The 25,838-nt window shown below is 40.3% G+C and overlaps 1 protein-coding gene across 1 annotated transcript in view; it reads left to right on the top strand.

Annotated features, from left to right (window-relative positions):
* SPATA7 (spermatogenesis associated 7) overlaps window positions 1–25,838 on the top strand; it is a 77,185-nt gene that overhangs the window by 33,848 nt on the left and 17,499 nt on the right. The window contains exon 5 of the mRNA XM_067556358.1: window positions 5,964–6,097. Coding sequence (XP_067412459.1) covers window positions 5,964–6,097 — 134 coding nt within the window. The remainder of the gene's footprint in view (window positions 1–5,963; window positions 6,098–25,838) is intronic.

The raw sequence follows: 25,838 nt of genomic DNA, 5'->3' as shown, positions 1-25,838 counted from the left end.
TAGCCAACAGCCCCCTGTGGACATTCCAGCAGCAGAGGATCTGGTGCACAAGACATTTACACACACCTTTTCCCTGGGACACTCCTTGGGAGAGGGAGTGGTGTTGGGAGTCAATATGGCAATTCTACTTAATTTTAGAATCCTTCAGATCCAGAGTAAGGAAATTAGTTTCAGGGCAGCACTGGGATTTCTGAGGAGCACACAAATAGCCACATTCCACTGGAGAAGTGTGTGTTGTGTTTTCCATTGGACTACCCTGATGAAGCTGTGATTCTTAGTCTGTTTACCCTCAGCTGTGCAGGTGTTTAACTTCCACCTTTTACTTACAGCTAGATTCTGCCACCTGCATTTATGCCGAGTTCCTTGCTTCTTGAGTAGTCCCTTGGATTTAAGTGAGATAACTCTAAGTAATGTTCCACTCAACAGGAGTGAGACTGGAAGAATCTGTTCCTAAACACATACGTATCACCTTTACTCAGGTTGAGTTCTCCCTTATTCTGCAAGTCGTGCCATTGATTTGAATGAATTGATTATTCTCAGAGTAAGGTATTACTTAACCGGAGGAAGGATGACCGAATCAGGTGCTAAAATTGTGAAAAGCATAGCTTCATATTGTCTGTCCTTTTAAAAATTCATTTCAAAACTGCCATTGACTTCACTGAGGCTGGGATTTCACCCTAGATGGTTAAGTTGTGCTGTGGTTGGAACTCTTGCTAATTGAGACTGAGCTATGCAGAGAAGGGTGTTATGAAAAGCAACACTTGTTTACAGAACTAGCTTCATCCTATGATGTGCTGAATATTACAAATCATGGCCATTTCCAGCTCATCCAAACTGAGGATGGCATCTCCACTCTGAAAGATGCCTGGTGTGACTTCTTTGCATGCTCTTTGTCTGATGGAATTCGTATGGGAAAATAATGCCCAGAATTGAGTTGGCAAATAAATAGTTAGTTCTCATGAAGAAGTGCTACATTACTCCGTGTTAAATTATACTCTGGGGCATGCACTGCTCTTGGCTAAGTTCAATAAGAGAATCTTTTCTTTGTTCAGCTAATATTTCAGTGTCTGAAATAGTTTGTTTACATTTAAAAAACCAAAACAATTCAAGAATTAATACGGCAAATTGTATCTAGCTGGGATAAATAGTGAATGTAGAGATCTGAAATTCAGAGCAAAGGACAGCCATTCATATTAAGCAATTGCAAACTCATACTGTTATTATAAGCACTGGACTTCCAAAGTCCTTAGAAGCGTGATATGTCTGAGACGTTGAATTACTTCTAAGTTTTATCATCTCCATTTCAGTCAGCCAAGAAATGTTTTGTAACTATAGCAACATTTCTAGAGACCTGCCTGAAGTGCTGGGTTTATGGAAATACTGTAGAATCAAGCCTGTAGAGGGAGCAATGACTTAATACAAATAAAATTATAATGCAGGGAAATTTGTTTGGTATCCTCTGAACTTTGTGTAATAGTGATTTGCCTAGTCAATAGCGCAGTTTCTAAATTAAATTAGTCAGAATTTCATAGATAGCTCAGTATCCTTTTAAAAGGTAGTGGGGAAGGGAGGAGGGGTTAGTATACAATACACTCTTTTAAAAACTCTTGCAGCCATACATACACCACTTTTTATTGCCTGCAGAATTAACAGAACAGGTTCACAAAGTAGGTGGAATAAGTTATGTAACTTATTCTTACAGGCTGTGAATTTCTGTCAGTGCCTTGCTTGTAATATAATGCATTTTCTCCCTACTACTAAGCCTGACGATGATTGTGAGCAGAGTAACTGATGAGACTCATTGATCGCTAGATTCCATTAAGATTGGAGATCTTGCAATTTAAATCTACAGGATTCATTTTATATTCAAGTATTAACCACTGCTTTTTTTTTTTTTTTTTTTTTTGAGTGAATGAAATGATCAGTAATTTTTTTTTTTTTTTTTTTTTTTTTACATGTAGACAAAGAGATTTAGACATTTTACATTTTGACATTTTTGTTTGTTCAATTTTAATCTTTAATTTGGGGATTCTCTGTACAGTTAAAGGCTATTTATAGGTCATCTCTAAAACATTCCTACTAAATCTGTTAAAAGGTGCATCTCCTTTTGATTGAATTATTCTGCTGGCAGTAATAGAGATTCAGTCCACGGCACAGTAACAAGGACACAGAGACAAATTCATCCCCGGAGTTACACCACTGAAATTAGTTGAGGTTACATCAGGGATTAATTTGACCCGTACTATTTCTAGGACAGAAGGCAGTGAGGAGGCTTATCTGTGCGTCCAATTAACTGATAAAGTTTCTCCCTCTACATTCCCTTCCAAATGCTTGTCTATCTCTTGCTATGATTAATATAGTCATAGCTGCTCATGTCTTGGTGCCTTATCATGTCATGGTGATGGTGGGGAGTGTCTTCAGCTCCAATTGATTGCAGTGGGAGTTACAAGTGCTCGGTGCCTTATGGGGTCAGGCCCTTTATACAGATATCATTTGTTGTCTGGGTAAACTCATATGTTAAAGAATGGAGCTTCCAGACCTGATTTTCACTTTGCTTTGTGCAGGACCTGAGATGGGGAGGGAGGGGGGAGTGGCTCTGTTGTTTTTTTGCTTCCCTTAGTCTGGGGCCATGGAGAGGTTGCCTCAGGGCTACCCTAACTTGCATCCAGCAACCTACTGCCCTCTAGATTCCTTCTAAACTGGAGGAATTCCTTGATGGCTGGGTTTGCTGGCTTTTCACTGGCGAACCTGGCCTGACGATGCTGTAGCATAACAACAAATCAGGATTTGTAAGTGGGTAAAGTTTTCCACCATTCTACAATATTTCTGCAATGCCATATTACACCATCCATGTCTGACTTTACAGCTCTTGGACCAGATTCTCTGGATATGCTGAGCTGCACTACCTGTGCAATCAGTGGAGTGGGGGAAAAGCTTTACAGTACCCACAAACTTATAGCCCCAAGGAATCATTTTGGCAGCTGGGAATAGTCAGAGATACTTTGGCCACTTCCTTTGTTCCTGTCCCCTTTCCTTCCCCAGAGTCTGACCATTTATTTTAATTAACTGAGATACCCTTAGTAGATTCACTCTTTTACAGAGCTGGTGAAGCAGATCCCCACCCCAGTCAGGAAAGGGTTACAGAGCTTCTGTGAGGTTTGTCAAGGCTGGAGATGAGCAGGACCTTAAAAGGGAGGATCCCTGCTTAGTCCTGCATGACATTCTGAAGGCGCAGAACTGTAACTCAGGGCATCCCGCCCTCTGGGGTTGCTGACAGGGGGAAATGGTTTGAGACCCTTGGCCTCCTAGGCCCTCTTAGAAAGGAGAGAGGCCGGTTCTTTTCTTTTTGTCTTCCCAGAGGCCCAGGACTCTGCCTTTTGTTGGCTGAGAAAGCGTACTGACTTCATTTGGACTACTTTATCACTCCCATCCCCCTTGTAAGGGGGCAGATGCCATGAACAGCACAGGCAGAGGATTGTGCCCTGGATGCTGAGACAGGAGCAGCACCTCCTCAGGGGGATGCCAGAGTAGTATCTCCTACTACAACATGTAAATACAAGATAAAAGTGATGAATAAGACAAGGAAAGTAGAAGACTCTGGTCCTGCATTAATGTTGACACTAATGCACAATTGCCTAGATTCTCTTTCCTAGTGTCAGGAGTGAGGCCTAAAAGAAGAATGCGGCTAAGAATCTCATTAATATGATGAAGATTTTGCTTAAGCCCATGTCTTCTCGGACATACCTATTCTTCTCCTGAGCATTTGTGAGTAAGGGAGTAAGAACACACAAGCTTTGCAGGATCAAGATCAATGTGTATTATATGGACACAGAAGAAAAATCAATGTAAATATTCCCTGGGGCTTAAGTATTGGGCTTGTGCTAGAGGAGGAAAGTAGGTTTTCCTCTGAGCCATATCTGATTGAACTTATAAAAGGTAGGGAGATCTAAACACCTTGGAAAACTGATTTGTTCTGTCTGCATTTGCAGTTGATAGTATCCTGTCATTCTCTTTCCCTCTCTAGGCATTTGTACAATGCTCATCTCAGTAGTATCTGAGCAGCAGGCAAAGAATGCAGGTTTATAGCCTCCAACAGACCGGTTATATTAGCATAGTGTGAGTGAGTATTTGGATCAGGCACACAGAGGCTATTTGCTTCTGTTGTACTGGGTTCTTAAGACCTTTAGCTTTTTTTCAGGTGCTGCTACTGTGAGTTGGGACCAATGTGCTCTGCAGCTAATGTAAATTAGAGTAGCCATGTAATGAGAATTAAGTGTAGTAAGATGAACATAAAGGTTTAATTACTTTGATCATACAGTATATGTAATCTTACTTCTATTGCAAACCATAGTTTTAATTCTAATTTATAATATTTAGCATCAAGCTGCTTACGTTCTTTGTAGGATGGATTTTCACTAATAAAGGTCAACTGTATAGCATAAAGCACTCTAACAGAATAGGCTGCAGCAATTAGTAGCTATAAAAGCAATTGCTTTGCCTCTTCCATGTCAACTGTAAGAATTAAAAGAAACAGAAAAGGGCATTTGCCTGAAGAATGAGGGCAAGAACATTACATCTGAATGAAAGCACCACTGCTGGCTTCAAGGAAGACTGAAATGTTTAATAAAACTAATATATATGTATTATTCCAAGTGATTAACAACCCATTTGTAGGATTAATACATACAGAAGAATACATTTTAAAGGTGAATTAAGGGCCCTCTAAGACCTGATTTCTGGCTCTGATTCCTGTGGTTCTTCAGCAAAAGCTGAGAACATCACTAAAGGGCTGATCTCATGAAATTCACCAGATTACTCACATGGGTAAAGCTAAGTATCTGTAGGATTGGGGCCTAGCAGAGTATGAGCTAATTTCAGTATAGTCTGCTAGAGAAAGTTCAAATGAAGTCAGTGAGAATTGTGCACATGTGGCTGAGGGTAAAATTGGGTCTTGTTTGCATACATTTTACAAGTATCTGTATCTTCTGTATGGCCTCTTTATTCACATTCGAAATGAGCATGTTGGTGTTTTTGGTTCAGTCTCTCCATTGGGACATGCAGCTTTGTGAATCACATTGGCTTTCAGAATTCATGACACTCCTCTGTGCACCTAGAATACACAAAAAACTTTGAAACATTAAGAACGAAGGGCCATATTACAGCAGGCCATGGCCATGGGTCACTGCTAGAAAATAACTGTGCTCAACAGTGGAAATGTAAGACAGGAATTGTCTGCCCTTGTTTTGGTTCCTTTCCCCCCCAAAAAAAATCCTGATAGCATAGACACTTTACCAGTCTTCTGCTCTAGAGAGGCATTTGGATGGGGTCTTGGACTAGCTTATGTGATTCTTCCCTTCTGATCCAGCAATGACTGTTCCACACAGCCCCTGCCTAGACTATTCATGTTCCTGACATGTAATTTGCTGCTTTTGCTGTGTTATTTGTATGCCTGTTTTGGGGACCTTTCTACTTCTTTCCAGAATTTGACCCTGAATTTTTTGGATCCTGCCATTCCCTTTGTATGTATAAATTGACCAAGATTTAACATTTACAAATGTTGTTGCTTTTCACCAAAATTTCAATACTGTTGTTCAGCAGGATTAAAATCAGAAGGTTTCTTAGTTCTGTATGTATGGGAACAGACCTATGGATTTTTTTAGTAGAACCTCTTGTCGCTGAACTTGGCCCTCCAATTCCAATGCAGGTTTGTTTTAGTTGTAGAATTTAAGAATTCTAACCCTAGAGGAAGTTAAGTCCTTCTCCTTAAACCACAACATAATTCTTATTTTGTTTCAACAAGAGGAGTTATTTTTCATGAGTACAGTGTGTTCAAACTGGAACACATCACAATGTTTTACTTTTCTGACTGAATGGAAGCCCACATGAGGTAATGCATTTAGTGAAGGACTCAGTAAAATTCCTTTTAAATCCCACTAATTTTATTTGGTTCTTTCTTTCCTAAGTTGCAGACCAGCAACGAAGAGAGAAACTCAAGAAGGAAATTGCAAGGTGTGAGAAGGAGATGAATTCAGCAAAAAAGGTCTCCCAATCCAGCTCCAGAGGCAGCAGCAGACCACTGTCGTCCACTTTTGTAAAGGTAGATATTTTAACTTTGTTTCAAATTGTAGATATTTCCCTTTGTAAATGTAAAATTACCAAAATTTAACAGCTGGTTATTATGGGCCAAGACTTCAATCCCTTATTCAGTTTTTACTGACTCGATGCTCACTCCTTGCTCAGGGAAACGTCACTGGACTTGCAAAGGAGTTCAGACTGAGTAAAAACAGAGTAAAGACCTTGGGACTTGTCCCTTTGTGTTTAAACGTTCGTGTAAATGGGCAGAGTCCCCATGCTGCTCTCAACACACACAATGCTATATAACCCAAACCTCCCCTCTTCCCTTTTTACTACTTGGGTTTTGCCTCTGTTCTTAACGTCAGAAAATGAAGATAAGCCTTAGCCCCAAGCTTCCTCTTGAGCTGTCAGTTTCTAAAATTTCCCTAATAGGCCTCCAGCCTCACCCCAATGCCTTCTTTCTTAGGGTGAAATTCACTCCACCCACATAAAGCCTGAGTGTTCAGGCTCTGTGCAGGTGGAGTGTGAGGAGTTGAAGAGGCGAAATTCACACACACACCGAGCACAGAGGACTACTGTACAACACCCTCCCCCCGCCCCAGCTGCTATTTCAGCCTGTGGGATGGAATAGTAGCCATAATTTTTGTCAGTTGTACAGAGCACTGGGGACAATGAAACAGCATACATTCAGATCCATAGCTCCTTCCAGGTTCACCTTTTGGATCACATCTAACCTCACCCCTGAAGTGGCCTTCGGCACCAGGCCTACATAGACTGGAGCTGAGACCAGTTCTGCAGCATCTAGGAGTGGCACCCCTGCACAGCCACTCAGCCAGCTAACCCCCAACTCTGAGTGTAGCCACTATGCAGGATTTAAGTGATGGAAGGAACTGTGCACTGGACTATTCTCACAAGGTTAAGCACTGCTCAGTGAGAGTAAGAGTTAGAGATTTGGATTCCGTGCCCTCAGTGGTATTAATATAGAAAATGAAGTATTTCTAGAATGGATAATGACATTTTTACAGACAAAGTAAGATCTTCCAATTTGCATTAGACAATTACATTCAATGCTCTTTCAGTAACAAGTTAGGCAGATGTCACCAAAATAAAACAGTGGGAGGTTTTTGATGATTAACGAGTTACAGGTTACCTTCACCAGGAGAGGTCATTTGTATGGTGTTTCTCTGTTACTACATGTGTTTTGCATTTTGCAAAATATGCACAAATGTAACTATCATAGATAACTATGCAGAGATTTAGAAATATGTGCTGCTAGATCTGTTTATTATTTACACGTGCAGCAAATAGAAAATAAAAAAATCTTCAGTGCCACAACATTCCTAATTTGGGGAGATAATCCATTAGTTATATGTTCATACAATTGCTGTTACTGGAAAGTGAATTTGCTGATTTCCAACATGCTACTTAAGTCATCAAAACAATGGAAATAAGTGAAAATTTTGCTATCTATATTCACAAATTGAATTTTGTCAGCAAGAACTTCATTCAGGTGTATTGTATACACTTCCAGTAACAGAGAAATAAATTGCTGAAATAAATTATATTACTCTAGTAAGTGTTATTCACCAGTATGGGAAAGAATTGCATTAACTAGAAAAAGCTTTTGCCAACTTTACATAAGGAAGAATAACACTATTTTCACTGTATTGACTTCAGCATAAAATGGTTGGTACCTTTAGAATTTATTATGTGTTTAAAGCATGCGCAGATATACAGAACATTTCCAGCTAATATATAAAACTGATCGTAAGTTAGTTTCTTTCTGCATGACTGTACTTTGTAGCAGGCAATTTGAATGATGACTTTATTAGAGTGCTGGATAATAATACTTTGAAATTTTATGCAAGACTCATGGATATGGATGAATGCACAGACCTGTATTAGAAAAAGGGAGGGAATATGTCAAATTAAAAATGTGATATCCCATCTTTCAGTCACCATTATTTTTTCCTCTCACACCGTTATTTCCTGAATCTCTCTCTTGTCCTCAGATTCTTACTTGAAAACCTTGAGCAACAGGTACTAACATGCTGACCCTGTTATGCTTTATTGTAAAGGTGTCCCCTGAGGTTTGTCTCCCAGATGGTGGGAGAACCTGACCACACCCAGTTACTTGCACTGGGTGGCTCCAGCACAGGCCCTAGTTCCTTACTTCTTACGAGGGGTCCCTACCCCTTGTAGGCCTCCTTGAGTCTGTCTCTGGCAGTTCACCGCACTCCACATAGGTTCGGGATGAAGATCTCCTGGATGGAAGTCCTTTCTATGGCTCCTGGAGTCACGTCACCAGTATCCTGCTTGGCAATCCTACTCCTAACCTACCCTGCTCCTGTTCCCCACTCCTGCTTACTACAGTTTCCTCCCTTTTAAAGGCCTCCTGCCTATCATACAAGATTGACAAGGGCAGGACTAGCACTGCCACCAGGGCCTCTCTGGCCCCTTCCTCATCTCTGTGGGGTCTATAGATCCCATCACATATGGGATCTGAGTTTATATTTTTTTTAAGTGTCTTAAGTGTGTGCTTTGACACAGCAATGTCAGAGCATTGTAGTTCCTTGTCCGTATTTTAACCTCTTCCCCCAAAGAAGAGCTCTCTCAAGTAGCATGTGTCACTTAGTACTACTAATTACTTTGATGTGCCTGTTCATCAATGTTTGACTTACATTCACAGTGACTGCAGAGTGATTGTCAACAAGAACATCTCAGTCTTGCCAGTATTTGTGTTTGTTTCAAACTGCATGTTTGAATGAGGATGTCCAAATATAAATAGGCAATCATAATATATTGTAGAAGTGGTCTTGGCAGACTTGCTTATTTAGCATTGGGTAACACTTAATGTCACCTATTTTTGGGTCCTTTTCTGGAGATCTTTTAATCTCAATGTAGACAGGAAGCAAATGTCCCAAAAGAGAAAACTTGGCACTAGAAGAGTCTCATGAATTCCCTCTCTGCGTAATTCAGAACAAAAAATATAGCCATTAACAGCTTTTCCAAGATCTGAGCCATGGATCTGATGATAGATGTAAAATCAGAATATGGAAAATCTTGCTTAAAAATTTACAAAATATTTTTCATCAGCATGTAAATCGAAGCATAAGTGAATATGTTTCTGCTAGAAGAGTGAGCAGTGGTGGTAATTGGGCTTTCATAAATCTGTACCAAAACCAAAGCAATATTTAAATATTGTTTCATTTACCAGACAGTATATTGATTTTACTATGTTTATTGATGTGCCTACGGAGTATTATTCTTGTTGATCTATTGAATCTTTCCTAATGCATCCTTAGGGTCACCTAACTGCTCAAATTGTATTTCTTTAGCCATAAGAATACATAAGTATAATTAATCACCACAAGATGACTTCTAAACATGCCTATTAAAAGATATGATAGGGTACAGAATTGTCACCCTGCAATATAATCGTACTGCTGTTGGTACTGTCCCCATTTCCTGGGGAAACTGCTGATCATAAATTTTCTGCTTTTAGGACCACGGCAAAATCTTTTATTGAGTCGAGATGCTTATGGAGCATGACGATGATTAATTTTAATATCAAAATAGAAGAAATACTGGTGCAAAAAACTTGGATCACCACCATTTGCTAAAAAGATGCATAGCAAGAGTAGAATATGACTATATTTGATAAGTACCATGCAATACTACAAAATGGACATAAGAATTCAGATTTATATGACAAATGGAATTTTCCTGGGTTTGGCTACAATTATATTTAATTATGAGAATATTAGAACCCAAAACATCTAACTTCCTTGAGGCAAAGTATACTTTTGCCTAATAAAATTTCTTCTTGTAAAATGTAAGTGTAAAACATATATGTGTGTATATATAATGTACTCTTACATTTTACAAGGAGAAATTTGCACAGATAATCTGCCAGAGATGTGTTAATCAGCTTTGATTTATGCATCTGACTTCTTACTTTTAAAATGCTTCATTAGTTAACATTCGCTTCTCATCTGTGCTGGTAAGTCTGGTATCTTTTTGCCTCATTCTTCATATGATTGCATTTATTATTATTTAACATTATAGTAGTGCACAGAGGCTCCAGTCTAGATCTAGATTGGGGCTCTGTTTTGTACTCTGTACAAACACAAAGGTAAAATTGATAATTGCCCTAACAGCTACATTGTCTGTTATACACACATGCCCTCTTACCTCCTGTTATGCATTGAGCCAGCCAGGTTCGTGAATGAATATAGTATTTGTTGCAGCAGAATGGTCCACTGCTGGGTTGTTTTTGTGTAACTTTAACTAAAAAGTAACTATACATAGGACTTAAATTCATGAATACAGTAAGTTCTTTAGCTGTAATTGCTATAGTTATAACAGTTATACTATACTCTGATTTCTCAAAAGCTACTACACTATCTAATATATTTCAGAACTGTTACTTCTATAGTTACTTCATGCAGATTTCATCTCTTATATTTTACTAGAGTGAGTGCTCTTAAAAAGGAAGCATTTGGCTCACAAGGATAAAAAGGCCTTATCGCAGTATTACATACTAAGACCCCATTTACCAAAAGCTGTCTCAAACAGGTGTCTGAAATACTACAAGCATTTCTCTGCACTTGAAGAGGAGATAAGTGTAATAACTTGGCATAGGGGGTGGGCTGAAACACATAGCATTCTGCCCGATTTTGCATGTGGCAGAGCCATCCTTTGGAGTCTTTGGTAGTCAGCGCAACTTAGAGCACCCATTATGCTGCTTTGAGTTACACTGGGGACTGTTTTGTCCCATGGTCGAGCCAAGGATCAGGGAAGGCATAAAGATGGATTAGAGCCTCAGCATAGCTCAGGATTGATCTTAATACCATGATAAGTTAAATGTTTCCTATTAAAGGTCCATTGTATTTATAAATATACACATCAGTTTCTTAAAATTTCCCTGTCTTCTGTTCCCAGAGCAACACATTAATGATTGCTGGCACATATGAGTGAAAGGTACTCAGACACTATGGTGATGAGTACCTAGGTAGAAAAAGACACTCGACATAAAATAGGTTTTTTTGTATCTATACATACAGTGTTAAAAGAATGTTAGTTAGGTTGAAAAGTCAAGCACTTGTATGTTAGGATTTGAAAAATTTATGGTTTCCACACAATCTTAATTCTTCCCCCTTGTCCATCTATCCTGTGTAATGTATGGGGCACATTTACTCCTTTTCAAGTGTAGTTACTTTAAATCTTTTAATTGACTTTCCTGCAAAAGAAAAGTGTATGTAGACACAGGAGCAGGGGAGAGCAGCTGGAAAGAGAAAATAAGAGATTTATTAATTTTCATGGAATGTATTATTTTTTAAAAGTATCATTGCATTTCTTCACCTAAACGGTGTAAAGCTTTCCCCCATTCAATAAAACACAGTGTTAGATTGACATTGCAGCATTTCTAAGGTTTACAGAGCCGTACTATTGCACGGTAGCTAAGCAGAGAATCAAACTCCACAGGAAGCTTTGTGGCTTGTTTTGTACAATCAGGGTTATTCAATAGCAGTTTTTGAGTTTAAAGGATCCAAACCCTGTGTCTGAAGGTTGTGTTAGCAACTAAACGTGTGACTTCTTTTGCAGTCATGGATTAGAGTCAAAATACGATTCCAGTAGTGAGAAATCCCAGAAGAATCCAGGTTTAGTTTGTGGTTTGTGGTTTTCTATAAATCTTATCAGTTTCCCCATTTCAAAGTCAGCCAAAGCTATCAGGAGTGCTGACTTCTTTCAATTTCACCTGCAGATGACATTCATAATAACAATTTACTTATATAGTGCCCTTCATCCCAAAGGGTCCCAAAGTACCTTGTAATCCATCTACGCGGAGCACCACTGAAAGAGCAACCATCCCCAGAGTAGATTGCAGTGTGATGCTGTCTGGATTAGGGGGACTGTTTATAATATTATTGATATCAATATTGCAAAATTGCAATAATTTGGACAAGATATGCCATGTCAGGTACTGTTGGAAAGGCTGTAATTTGCTAAATATGATAACTTTATTTATGCACATGTAACATCTTGGTACTGTAATTTATGGATAGGTGTAATGTATCTGTATCCAAAAACTTGTGCTGTGTTTCTGGGTGATACCCCAGACAGGATGGCCGCAGCACTAAGCCTGCCTAATGGCCCATGAAGGGAACTCAAAGATACTATGACTCCAGTGAGAGAACTCTGGGGCTACACCTTATGAGTCACCAGGACGTGTAAGAACATGCCTATGGACATGGGACTCTGAGGCTTTTCCATGCCATGTGCTGTGTGGCTGTTTGGGACAAGCCACATGACAAAGGGACATAAAAGGGAGCTGCACTATCCCCATATTGTCTTCTGTTCCTTACCTGTGGATCAACTCATCTGCAACTGAAGCTGTGAAAGAAAGGACCGAGATGCATCCAGATACTGTACACTGTACAAGCCTGCCAACTCCACAGTTCTACTGAGAATCTGATATATATATATATATATGGCTTTTACGGTCATTTATATGTATCTGATTGCTTGACCATTTAACATTTGTCTCATCATTTGTTTCTTTCCTTTTATAATAAAACTTTAGTTTAGTTACTAAAGGATTGGCTGGCAGCATGTTTTGGATAAGATCCAAACTTATATTGATCTGGCAATTTGGCTGACCTTTTGGGGTCAAGAGAACATTTTGGTAAAGGGTAATAAGTTTTAATAACTTATCTCTTTACTGAACCTACTGCTAACTGGGGGCCAGAGACTGAATTGTCATGGGGGGGGGGGTAGGGGGCAGTGTACCTTCCGGTTTTAGCTTCTTGATAACCAGCCTGGGGAATCAGAAGCACTTTTTGTAACTGGTTGGGAAATCTAACTGCAGTGTTAGCCACCCATTTGGGAGAATCTGCTCTCCTTTTTCAAGTCTCCCCTGGCCTTGGCATTTTCAGATAGGCTAAGCTAGGCACAGACAAGTTATGTGCAGCAACCAGGAAGATAGCACAGTTGCATAGTGCACAACACAGGGAGCAGGGGAGGGGAGGTTTTACTCTAGTAGAAATCTCTGTCCTTGTGATGAGTGCCATAGCATCTTTGATGTCCAGGCAGAGTAGTCCTTGGTTTGTGAGCCCTCATCTAAAAAACCCACAGGCATCAAACTGGATCTCAATGTATCTACCTCTAAAGGATGAATATCTGGATCATATCATGAGTCAAATCTGTGATTCAAGCAAGACTAGGTATTTCTGATCTGATGCTCAGACAACTCTGCTCATGGGTGCTTCTGACTGACCATTTCTGAGATGAGAAAATGTTCAAGAGATGAGCCATGCCAACAGCCCAACCTGGATGCCGTGTCATTTCTGCGGTTCGTTCTTCTGGAGAGTAAATCCTTTCAACCACTTAAGTTATGAGAGGACGAAAAGATACTGAAGTCAGTGAAGTTACCCTGGTGTGTAAAAGCCATGTAAATGAGGAGAGAGTGAGGCCCAACACATTTCCCATTTTCAGTTATTGTTGCAGGGGGGTTTTTCAGAAGAGATGGCACATAATTGGCTGGTAGCTCTTAATGTGCAGTGTGTGCTTTGCTGAGTTTCAGAAAATCTAGTTGTAAAATGACAGCTATGAGCATATGGAAATCTGTGCATATGAAATACATATTAAGTTTTTAGCTATATTATTAATTTCAGATCCACTCTGCATGCATTCATTGCTTTAGCTACGTAGTCAGAAGTCTTGTCGTGAAACATTTATTAGGTTATATTGCTATTAACATTCTCAAGATATGTTATACTCAAATTAGTCCTGTCTGAATTAAATAAATGAATTCCTAAGGAAATACCATTTAAAGTATCAAAATAAAAACCCATACTTATATTGGGAACACTCAAATACAAATGGAAAATTCCTTCATGGCTTTATGGTGTCAAACACATTTTTTTATGCTAGAAGTCCAAATTCATATACATTTAGTTATAGCTCTAGTTAACAAATTTAACCAATATTTACTTGCTGAAGACAGGAATATATCACACTATGCAATCTGAATATTGCATAATAGATTATAGTCAAAATATTACTGTATATACGAATATCAAGACTACAGGTTTTTTGTAAAATGAGAAAAGCCATTAATGTTGTTAATAGATCTATATGTAAACAAATTAGATCCTTAAGGCTCGAGTGTTACCACCCCTTAATGATAGAAACAAGTTGGTGTGAATTTCCTCTCCCATTTTATTCACTCATTAAGTAAATATCAGCATGTAATTAGATGGACTTATAGTGTGATGGGAGCAGAGATTATGTAAAATACTAAGTATTTATCAAATGAGATCTTATTCTCTGCTCCATTCAAGAAAGCTACTCTAAAGAAATGTCACGCACAAGTCAAATCTGCCAAAGGCATCTGAAAGTAGCTATAACAACTCACGTTGTCTCAACCTAAAAGAACTAGAAGTTCAAAATGGTACAAACTCACAGTTTCTTCATTTCGATAGCATAGCTTTTAAAATGCTAAATAATCTCATTGAAGGAACCATCTAAAGTCCACAAGGCTCTTGTTGCTATCATGAGAACTACAAATATTTTTAATCAAACTAAATAAATGAATATTAAACTGTGAACTGCTTTCTTTAGCAAACATGAGAATACAGTTTATAATTCCATTCTTTACTAAGTTGGTAAAAATATTTTGGTGATGAGTTACCTACAAAGATATAAATCATGAATAAGGTTAAGAAGCTGTCATGGCTCTTTTTTAGTAAAAGTCAGGGACAGGTCACAGGCAATAAACAAAAATTCACAGAAGCCCGCAGCGTGTCCCTGATTTTTACTAAAAGTACTCTGGAAGAAGAGGGAAAACAGAACTACCGGGACTTGTAGCTGCTACAGGCCGCTGCTCTGACCGGCTGGCCACTGATCAGCTGTTAGGCAGCCCCAGAGGTGGCTGCCAATCAGCTGTTTGGCAGTTGTCTTGGGGCTCACAGCTGCTCCAGCTTTACCCCAGAGGTCTCAGAAAGCCATGGAATCTGTGACCTAATCATATCCTTAATCATGAAGCTTGTTTTCTGCCCATTACAAGATGTACTGTCCTATTCTAGACCCTCTCATACAGCAAAAATTAATTCCCTGAACCAAATTCATCCTTGGTGCAATTCTGCAGGCTTCATTCAGGGATGAATTTTCACCCTTATGTAAAAACAGATCTTTTCAGTGAACCACTAGCCTGATTTTAGGAGGCATCTGTGACATCAAAGTGGTTTTTTTTTGGTTAAGCAATAAAACTTTCTTTTAGAAAATAAAAATAATTTAGAGGGAAATTCAATTTCTCCCAGGCTTTTTGGGTGCATCTCTTGCCCACCACTTAGGAAGCTGAAGCCTTAAGCTGCAAGGAGGAATCGGAAGTCCTAGCACAGTCAAGAAACTATGACATGATTGGAATAACTGAGACTTGGTGGAGTAACTCTCACGACCGGAGCACTGTCATGGATGGGTATAAACTGTTCAGGAAGGACAGGCAGGGGCGAAAGGGTGGAGGAGTTGCACTGTATGTAACAGAGCACTATGATTGCTCTGAGCTCCGGTATGAAACTGGAGATAAGCCAGTTGAGAGTCTCTGGGTTAAGCTTAGAAGCAGGAACAATAAGGGTGATGTCATGGTGGGTATTTATTATAGATCACCAGACCAGGAGGATGAGGTAGATGAGGCTTTCTTCGGTCAACTAGGGAAAGTTTCCAGTTCACAGAACCTGATTCTCATGGGGGACTTCAATCACCGTGACATCTGCTGGAAGAGCAATACAGCAGAGCACAAACAATCCAGAAAGTTTTTGGAAAGCGTTGCAGACAACTTCCTGGTGCAAGTGCTGGAGCAGCCAACTAGGGGCCGTGCTTCTCTTGACCTGCTGCTCACAAGCAGGGAAGATTTGGTAGGGGAAGTAGAAGTGGGTGGCAACCTAGGCAGCAGTGACCATGAGATGGTCGAGTTCCGGATCCTGACAAAAGGAAGAAAGGAGAACAGCAGGATACGGACCCTGGACTTCAAAAAAGCAGACTTTGACTCCCTCAGGGAGCTGATGGGCAGGATCCCTTGAAAGGCTAATATGAGGGGGAAAGGAATCCAAGAGAGCTGGCTGTATTTTAAAGAAACCCTTACTGAGGGCACAGGAACAAACCATCCTGATGTGCAGAAAGAATAGCAAATATGGTAGGCGTCCAGCTTGGCTTAACAAAGAAGTCTTTGGTGAACTTAAACACAAAAAAGAAGCTTACAAGAAGTGGAAGCTTGGTCAGATGACTAGGGAGGATTATAAAAACACTGCTCGAACATGCAGGAATGAAATCAGGAAGGCCAAAGCACAATTAGAGTTGCAGCTAGCAAGGGACGTGAAGGGGAACAAGAAGGGTTTCTACAGGTATGTTACCAACAAGAGGAAGGTTAGGGGAAGTGTGGGCCCCTTACAGAATGGGGGAGGCAACCTAGTGACGGAGGATGTGGAGAAAGCTAAGGTACTCAATGCCTTTTTTGCCTCTGTCTTCACAGATAAGGTCAGCTCCCAGACTGCTGCACTGGGCGGCACAGAATGGGAAGGAGGTGAACATCCCGCAGTGCTAAAGGACAGGTCCAAGACTATTTAGAAAGATTGGACATACACAAGTCCATGGGGCCGGATGCAATGTACCCGAGGGTGCTAAGGGAGTTGGCTGATGTGATTTCAGAACCATTGGCTATTATCTTTGAAAGCTCGTGGCAACTGGGGGAGGTCCCTGATGACTGGAAAAAAGCAAATATAGTACCCATCTTCAAGAAAGGGAGGAAAGAGGATCCGGGGAACCACAGACCGGTCAGCCTCACCTCAATCCCTGGAAAAATCATGGAGCAGGTCCTCAAGGAATCCATTTTAAGGCACTTGGAAGAGAGGAAGGTGATCAGGAACAGTCAACACGGATTCACCAAGGGAAAGTCATGCCTGACCAACCTGATTGCTTTCTATGAAGAGGTGACTGGTTCTGTGGATGTGGGGAAAGCAGTGGATGTGATATACCATGACTTTAGCAAAGCTTTTGATACGGTCTCTCACAGTATTCTTATCAGTAAGTTAAGGAAGTATGGGTTGGATGAATGGACTATAAAATGAATAGAGAACTGGCTAGAGCATAGGGCTCAACGAGTAGTGATCAATGGCTCCATGTCTAGCTGGCAGCCGGTCACAAGCGGAGTGCCCCAGGGGTCAGTCCTGGGGCCGGTTTTGTTCAACATCTTCATCAGTGATCTGGAGGATGGGGTAGATTGCACCCTCAGCAAGTTTGCAGATGACACTAAGTTAGGGGGGTGGTAGATACCCTGGAAGGTAGGGATAGGATACAGAAGGACCTAAACAAACTGGAGGATTGGGCCAAAAGAAATCTGATGAGGTTCAACAAGGACAAGTGCAGAGTCCTGCACTTAGGATGGAAGATTTCCATACACAGCTACAGACTGGGGACCGACGAGCTAGGCAGCAGTTCTGCAGAAAAGGACCTGGGGGTAACAGTGGATAAGAAGCTGGATATGAGTCAGCAGTGTGCCCTGGTTGCCAAGAAGGCTAATAGCATATTGGGCTGCATTAGTAGGAGCATTGCCAGCAGATCACAGGAAGTGATCATTCTCCTCTATTCGGCATTAGTGAGGCTGCATTTGGAGTATTGTGTGCAGTTTTGGGCCCCCCACTACAACAATGATGTGGACAAGTTAGAGAGAGTCCAGCGAAGGGCAACAAAAATGATTAGGGGGCTGGAGCACAAGACTTATGAGGAGAGGCTGAAGGAACTAGGCTTGTTCAGTCTACAGAAGAGAAGAATGAGGGGGATTTGATAGCAACCTTTAACTACCTGAAAGGGGGTTCCAGGGAGAATGGAGGTAGGCTGTTCTCAGTGGTGGCAGATGACAGAACAAGGAGCAACGGTCTCAAGTTGCAGGGGGGGAGGTCTAGGTTGGATATTAGGAAAAAGTTTTTCACTAGGAGGGTGGTGAAGCACTGGAATGGGTTACCTAGGGAGGTGGTGGAATCTCTATCTTTAGAGATTTTTAAGCTGCGGCTTGACAAAACCCTCGCTGGGATTATTTAGCTGAGGTTAGTCCTGCTCTGAGCAGGTCCTGGTACTTCGAAGAAGGCTGGGTGGTACGCGAGCCGTACCGCGCCACCGAATCTGCCGCCGGAAGTGCCCACCCACCAACCCTCGCGAAACCCTGCTGCCGAAAAGGGGCAAACGGCAGAAGGGTTTCGGCGGAGGGCATTGTTTCCCCCCATGTAACCCGCCGCTGCCGACCTTTCCCCCCCCCCCCCCCCCGGCCGCCGCCGAAAGTCCCTCCCCCTTTTTTTCCCGAGTGGTACTCGGGTCAGGGACAGTCAGGTCAAGTGGTACCCGAGTGGTACTCGGGGAAAAAAAAGGTTGAGAACCGATGGACTAGATGACCTCCTGAGGTCCCTTCCAACTCTGTGATTCTATGAATTTGTTCTGTTCAGCTTCCCTGGCTTCAGTGTAGGTTCATAGGTCCACTGGTGCAGAGCTTGCAGCAGGGTCAGGGCCTTGCTCTGTAACTAATACACTTGTCACAAAATCCCTCATTATTAATAGTGGTAGTCTTTATCCAGATATTTTCTGGAAGCATCTTTTAACTTCTGTGAAAACTACCTGTCTCAGGCTACATCTTCACTGTAGCTAGGGGTGTGATTTACAGCTCATCGAGATGCCCCTGTACTTGGTATAATCTAGCTTGCTCACTAAAAATTGCAGTGAGGCTGCACGAGCCTGCATGACACCACCTCAGTGCAGTCTTGTTGTGCAGTCCGTGCTGAACCCCACACTGCCACGTGCTCAGTGTTATTGTGAACTAGCTAGATTAAAGCTAGTGTGGGTATGTCTACAGGAGTTTCAAACCACACCCTTGGCAGCACTGTAAAGGTACCCTTACTGTAAACATAAGGTTGTGTTTCTAAGAACAAGCAGTTGTAAATTACTTATTTGCATACAGTAGGATCATAGAAAATAGAAGTGAAAGAGAAGTCAACTCAAGATTGTCCCTTGCAGTATATTTTCCAATACCATATCCAGTCTAATTTTAAATGTCCCAAACAATGGACTTCTGCTATTTATTTAAAATTGTTTGGTTTTGTTTGATGGCTAGAGTAAAATCTCTCATGCAGTCTCAAACTGAATATTTGTAGTATCTATGTAACACTAGCCATATTTTCATGATTAGATAAATCTCTAATGTTAAGTAGATTCATAACATATCTAAATCTACAAATTATAATGTTTATACAAAAAGACTAGTTAAACATCAGGATCAGTTTGTTTTACAAATAGGGGTAAAGGGCATGCAAACAGCAGAGTCTAATTGTGCACTTGCTGACACTCCTTTCACTCAACTCAGTGCATCCAAGGATTGGGTCCATTGTATTTTCATGAGATGGAATCAGTACAATAATTGACCTGTCACTCTGAAAAACAAATAGTCATTACTGTATCTTATTTTAGATGTGATTGTTGTCCTATGTACCAAGTGCTTCTAAAGTTTGATTTACACTGCAACTCCTTAAGCTATTTTAAGAAATTAGAGCACTGACTATACAAAAATGAAGTTGTTTATGTAAATACTAGAGGGTTTGGAATTTGCTTTCCAAAACATTCATATGGGTGGATTCTGAAACATTCCGGTCTTATCTGTTTTCCATAGCACCAAACTACAGCTGCAACTATTTTATATCCAAACAATCACTGTAGTAAACCTTATTATACTGCTTGCTAACATGGGCATTTGTTTGGCATTGTTACTGCAAGTTTCCAGTTCAGCACTTAATTGTGCTGTAGTCGTAAAATAAAGCGGGGTCATGTGAAACTCCACCAACAAGGGTGCATTGCATCCCTACACAACTGTAAAAATATGAGTTGTTTGCCCTAGATATTAACATGTAAACGTATCTCAGATGGTTGCTCTCACTACAATAGTTAAATTTGTATTGAATTTGGATAAAAGTGTAATGAAGGCAAATGGAAACATCATATTATATGAGAGCAATGTGTGCTGTGATTTATTTTGATGGTCTTTCTAGTGAGACCTTTGTTTGTTTGTTTTTAAGATATTACAAGAGCTTTTTAAAATATCACAAAAGGCACATTTGTCACCTGAAATTTTAGTTTAAAACACCATGGAATCCCGAGAGTGCAAAAATGGGATATTGACACAAAGGTTAATAGCACAGTTATTGGGAGGTAGTGCAACATCATTTGTACAGCAAAAAGTCACATTTCTTGGAATTTAAAAAAAACAACATTGCTTAAGTGCACACAAGAGAGCAGAAAATGTACTATCAGGAACTTTAGAAATAGTTAGGCCTTTTGTAACTTTTTTTGATTCAGTGATTTTTATATGGTGTACATTCTGGCAACCACCAAGGTATGGAGTAGCATGAATTTGAAACAAACAAAATGTTCAGCAGTTTGTAAGTTTCTCTTTCATTTTTGATGGGAGACTTCACAGTTGTCACAGACGTGGAGATTATCCTGCAGGAAGCCCACAACCTCTAGCATCAATTTCCACAGTTGCCATTGCTGTCCTCCTGATGGACTGACTTCACACCACATCTTACTGGGGGGGAAATGGCACTTCTATTCTTCAGTGCCCATGTTTCTCATCTGTTTATTTTTGGACACCGATAGCTAGATCCTCTCAGGTGTCCTCCAGTGCTTTCCTCTACTCCAGCAGCACAAAGCACTTATGAGCTGTTGACTCTATCTTTGTGGGATTCCCATTCATAAAGGAATTTTCAACTGGAATAGCCATCCCCATGCAATCCCAACACAGGGAGCATGGCCAGAGTGTCCCTATTCCTTGGCAGTGCCTGGCTGTTCCAGCCTTTGCCATTTACAGTTCGTGTAGATTAGAGCAGCTTTACTGTAAACCAGAGGCTAGCCAAATGGCCAGACAGCGTCAGGATAAGGGAGCATAAATGTGGCTAAAAGTCACCTTTGCAAATGCACACAAAGCTGCACTAAACTCTGCTTGGCTGTAGCCCAGGATCTGGGCCTAAAAGTTGAACATTTTGATTTGTTGGCAGAGAGAACAAAATAGTGACTGTCAGTGTCCAACAGCAACAGTACTATCTTGAATTCTGGTACAATATTGCATTTTTGCCCAATAACAAATATGTCTTTGTTTAAATGTAGATGAAGTAAAATCACTTTAATCTCCCAGCTAAAACTGTAATAAATACTTTGTAGTTTGATGCCTACCTGAATACCATTGATTTACCTGTAAATAAATTAAACTGGTGACAATATTCTTTACCTTCTGCTCTAAGCAGTTGTGCACTATGAAACTGCTTTCCATATCCGAGGTGGAAGCATTTCAATGTTGCGTGGTTTATATTAAAAAATAAAATAGTTTTGTAAAAGCACTTTGGTATCTATAAATGTATTATTACTTGTCCTGCGGATGTGGAATTGGGTGCCAAGATGCAGGAGCCATCTCCATGCAAGAGTCTTAAGACATCAAGGTTAACACAATGGAAATGAACATAATTAGTAGATTTGTTATATTAGCATCTTACAGTGTAAGACTGAAGGGAGGAGACACCAGTGTTTGCCCAAAAAAATATGATAAAGAGAAAAGATTTCTACCTTCAATGTGCCATAAATATATGCATAGCCCAGTATAGACTTAAGTCATTTCAGGTTCACTTTCTGCCTGGCTTTCATGGCAGAACTCTTTCTGCCCCTCTTGTAGTCATGTGTCATATGTGAGTAGGAAATTTCATAGAATCAAGGTCTTGTCATGTGATAATCTGTAAGCATTTGGATGAAAGCCCGCTGATCGACTGAATTGCATATTAATCTTCAGTTAATTTATATAAGGAGCTAGATGTTTAAGATAGTTTTAAACTCATACACATTCCTGAATGTATTTTATTGGTGAAGTAAGCTATGTTGGCTCTCTGCTTTATTCAGTTCTAAAACATTGTACATGCTTCCTAATCTTAGTCATATGTCAGTCTTTTCTGCCTACTCTTAATTCATATATTGGATATATATCAAATGAAAGGTTTCTACTTCATCCTGCCTGAACCTAAACTTCAAGTTCACAAGAAATCTGGTACCTAATTAGCCTAATGGATTGAATTTTGCCCTTCAGAAACCCCTTTTCTGTATTTACATTTATTTACATTTTACAGCATCTGATAATATGATTGCTAGGCAAGCAGTCACACTGTCTCAGTGTAACGAACAATGAATCTCTCATTTTAAGAAGCCTCATCAGTTTAAAATGAACTGAACTGGCAGGTTTTGTAAATTGCTCTTTTAGATTGAGTGCTGCACTATATTGTGTATACAGCATGATAATGAGATGTGCTAGAGTAACCCTGTATCCTTATGGCTTTTCCTCAGGGCCCACATGCACAAGAGAAGTTTCTCTCTTGAGGTTATCCTAGTGAGCAGTTTTCAATAGATGTAGTCTGTGGTGTTTCCTCCTTCCTCACATAGTTTATACTTAACAGATTTTAGACAATACAGTTGAAAAAATATATATTTGTTTTTGGAAAGTGGTGGTTGTCTATATGCTTCTGAGTCAGTTTCCTAGCTGCAGCTTGGCCTTGGAGTAAATAAAGTGTTATAAAGCACTTGCCAGTTAGCAGAGTCAATAAAAGTTTTGCTATCCTCCAAGTCCAATTGTGACACTACACATTTCTAAGGATGTATTAAGAGCTTGTGCAATAACTGTCTTCTTAGGATGCTTCCTGAACATTTGGACCCACATCAAAATGGGTTTGACTTGTGCTGATAACATTACACAACCATTCACACTTTTAACTTTCTATCTTTTGTAAACTTCTCTTGGGACGCATGCCTTTGCTTGTTTAGTGCATCTGAATCCTTCCCACACAGTCAAATGTCGCTTAGGGCACAAACAAAGCTTTGCCATCCCTGTCTGTTCTGGGCCTCTCTTTGTATGTCCTCTGTGTTGTTAAGTTCTATAAATTTTCCCTCTCTAAGTACTGGCTAATGGAGGGATTCTTTCAGTAGTTCCTTTTTACCTGTTCCTACAGCTGTTCCAATGCCATGCCTTTCATGACAGATGCTCTGGTTTCATTCTTAACGTAAGTCCCGGATATTTCCATCTCCTTTTCTGGATAATACAGAGATAAGGAGTTGTTGAACTCTCTGACAATTCTTGGCATTTATTATAAATTCATTCAATTTAAAATCTAGTATTTTCCTGAGGCACTTGCTTTCAAAGATATTTAGACATCTGTCCATACCTTTGGTGGATTTCCAACTTTCACCTCCATATGTTAAGGGGAAAATAACATTTGAGTGGAAGATTCATAGTTTGGTCTTTGAGTTGTAGGTTTCAATGAGGAGACCATGTTTAAGCTGGTGAATGTAGATGACACTTGCCAGTTTATGATAGTATTTCCTTTTGGATATCCACACTGGCTTGTACATTACTGCCAAGGTATGGAATTAACTCACCTCTTGGATTCCTTTGCCTTCTAAAGTAATACTTGAGTTGGGAGTTACTAGGGTTCATGTTAATTTGTTTTGTTGCATAACTAATTATTGATCCTGTCTTTTTTGTGATGCTCGACAGTCTTTCCATCTCTGCTTGCATATTGGTTGAGCTGTCACTTAGAGCTTGGTCATTAGGAAAATCTAGATCTTCTCGTGTACTGCTATTGAACCACATGATGCCGATTTTGACTCTGTCTGCACTTTTTCTCATAATGAAGTCAACGGCAGTGTCAAACAGGAGCATTTTTCCTCTGTATTTCAGATACAGCTTTAATTTTCCTTCCTTGTTTTTGTATCACCGTCACAACACAACTCAGGGATAGTATAGGATTTTTAAATACAGCTGGAGAACCAGAAGAAGTAGTACAACAAATTGTGTGGTCCTATCAAACAGTTCAGCTCTTTAAAATTTCTCAGTGATAGAGTAGTAACTGTTTGTTTTCTTTTATTAATAGATAACTTAAAACTCAAATTTGAAAAGTATCCTTACCTGTGTTATTCACACAACCTTTCTTATATATACATTGAGCCCTATCCCAGTTTTACCCACTGCAAAATTCCCATTGGTTTCCATGAGATGGAATTTGGCCTACAGAAAATACTTCAAGAATCCCCCATTCTAGATTGTCTTTCCACTGACCCCAGTGCTTCACGTAACTAACTTTAACCTGGCCAAGGCTCATGGCAACTTCCAGTTCTGTAAAGAGAGAAAAAAAGAATATCTAGATGAATTGTCATGAAAAGGTTTCTGGTTTTGTTTTTGTTTTGATTGTGTTTTATTGGGGTGCACTGGATGGTCTCTGATTTCTGAGACACTGTGTTTAATGTATTATTATGCAGAAGTGCAGTTGTCAGCACCAGTACCTAAAACAGTCTGTAGGACAGGGTAAAATTTTACTGCCAGCCCTTTGGTGGAGCAGGTTGGTAAACAATATATTTAGTAAAAAGAAAGAGAGTTCTGTAGCACTTTGAAGACTAACAAATTTAATTTCTGCAGGCATAAGCTTTCATGGGCTGTAACCCACTTCATCAGATGTAAGGAATAGAAATCAGATCGCAGGTATATATATACATATCCAAGGCTAAAGAATAACAATGGGGAAGTAGTTGAGGCCTATTCATAACCATTGGTTAGGAGGTGAGAATGTGTGAACAATTACAATTACTTCTTGTAATGAGATAACCATTCCAAGTCCCTATTTGGACCCAGTTTGATTGTGTCAAGTTTGCAGATCAGTTCAAGCTCAGCAGTTTCTCTTTGAAGTCAGTCTGTTTTTGAAGGGGTTTTTTTGCAGAAGTATGGCAACTTTCAAGTCAGTTACAGAGTGTCCTGGGAGATTGAAGTGCTCTCCTACTGGTTTATGGATGTTTCTATTTTTTAAGTCTGATTTGTGTCCATTTATTCTTTTGCGTAGTGACAGTCCGGTTTGGCCAATGTGCATGGCAGAGGGGCATTGCTGGCGTATGATGGCATATATTACATTAGTAGATGTGCAGGTGAATGAGCTCATTATGGTGTGGCTGATGTGGTTAGGACCTGTGATGGTGTCACTAGAGCTGATGTGTGGGCAGAGCTGGCAACAGGGTTTGTTGCAGGGATATGTTCCTGGGTTATTGTTCTTCTTGTATGGTGTACGGTTGCTGGTGAATATTTGCTTCAGATTGGGAGGCTGTTTGTAAGCAAGGATAGGTCTGCCTCCCACAGCTTGAGTGAGTGAGGGATCATCTGCTGGGATAGGTTGTAGATCCTTAATGATGTGTTGGAGAGATTTTAACTGGGGACTGTAGGTGATGGCCAGTGGTGTTCTGTTGTTTTCTTTGTTGGGTCTGTCCTTTATTTGTATTGTAGTGTCCAGGAAGTGGATTTCTTGTGTGGACTGAGTTTACCCATCCCTGCACTGGTTACATCTTGTTTTACCCAGCACCATTATTCAGCCAGAGTTTTTGTCTAGTACAATGGAGTTCACTTAGTGTATCCCTCGTTGCTTCCTTTCCTTTTTTCCTGCTGGGCTGTGGAAGGCCAATGGAGAGCAGGAAAGGAGCCTAGGGCAACGCCTGTCAAAAAACAGCTCCTCTCACATATGCAGCCACCTAAGGCAGCCCAGGAGGGAGGATAGAATGGAGAGGCTGAGAATCAACAACCAATTATAGCTCCTTAATTCTGTACCCCCACCCAAATTAGAGCAGCTCTCAAGTGCCTCTAATTTGCACCAGCTGATAAT

The sequence above is a fragment of the Emydura macquarii genome, unplaced genomic scaffold (genome assembly GCF_026122565.2).
Source record: "Emydura macquarii macquarii isolate MOO-44397 ecotype Brisbane River unplaced genomic scaffold, CSIRO-AGI_Emac_v2 contig_1713, whole genome shotgun sequence".
NCBI lineage: Eukaryota > Metazoa > Chordata > Testudines > Chelidae > Emydura > Emydura macquarii.
This window is presented reverse-complemented; position numbering and strand designations above follow the sequence as displayed.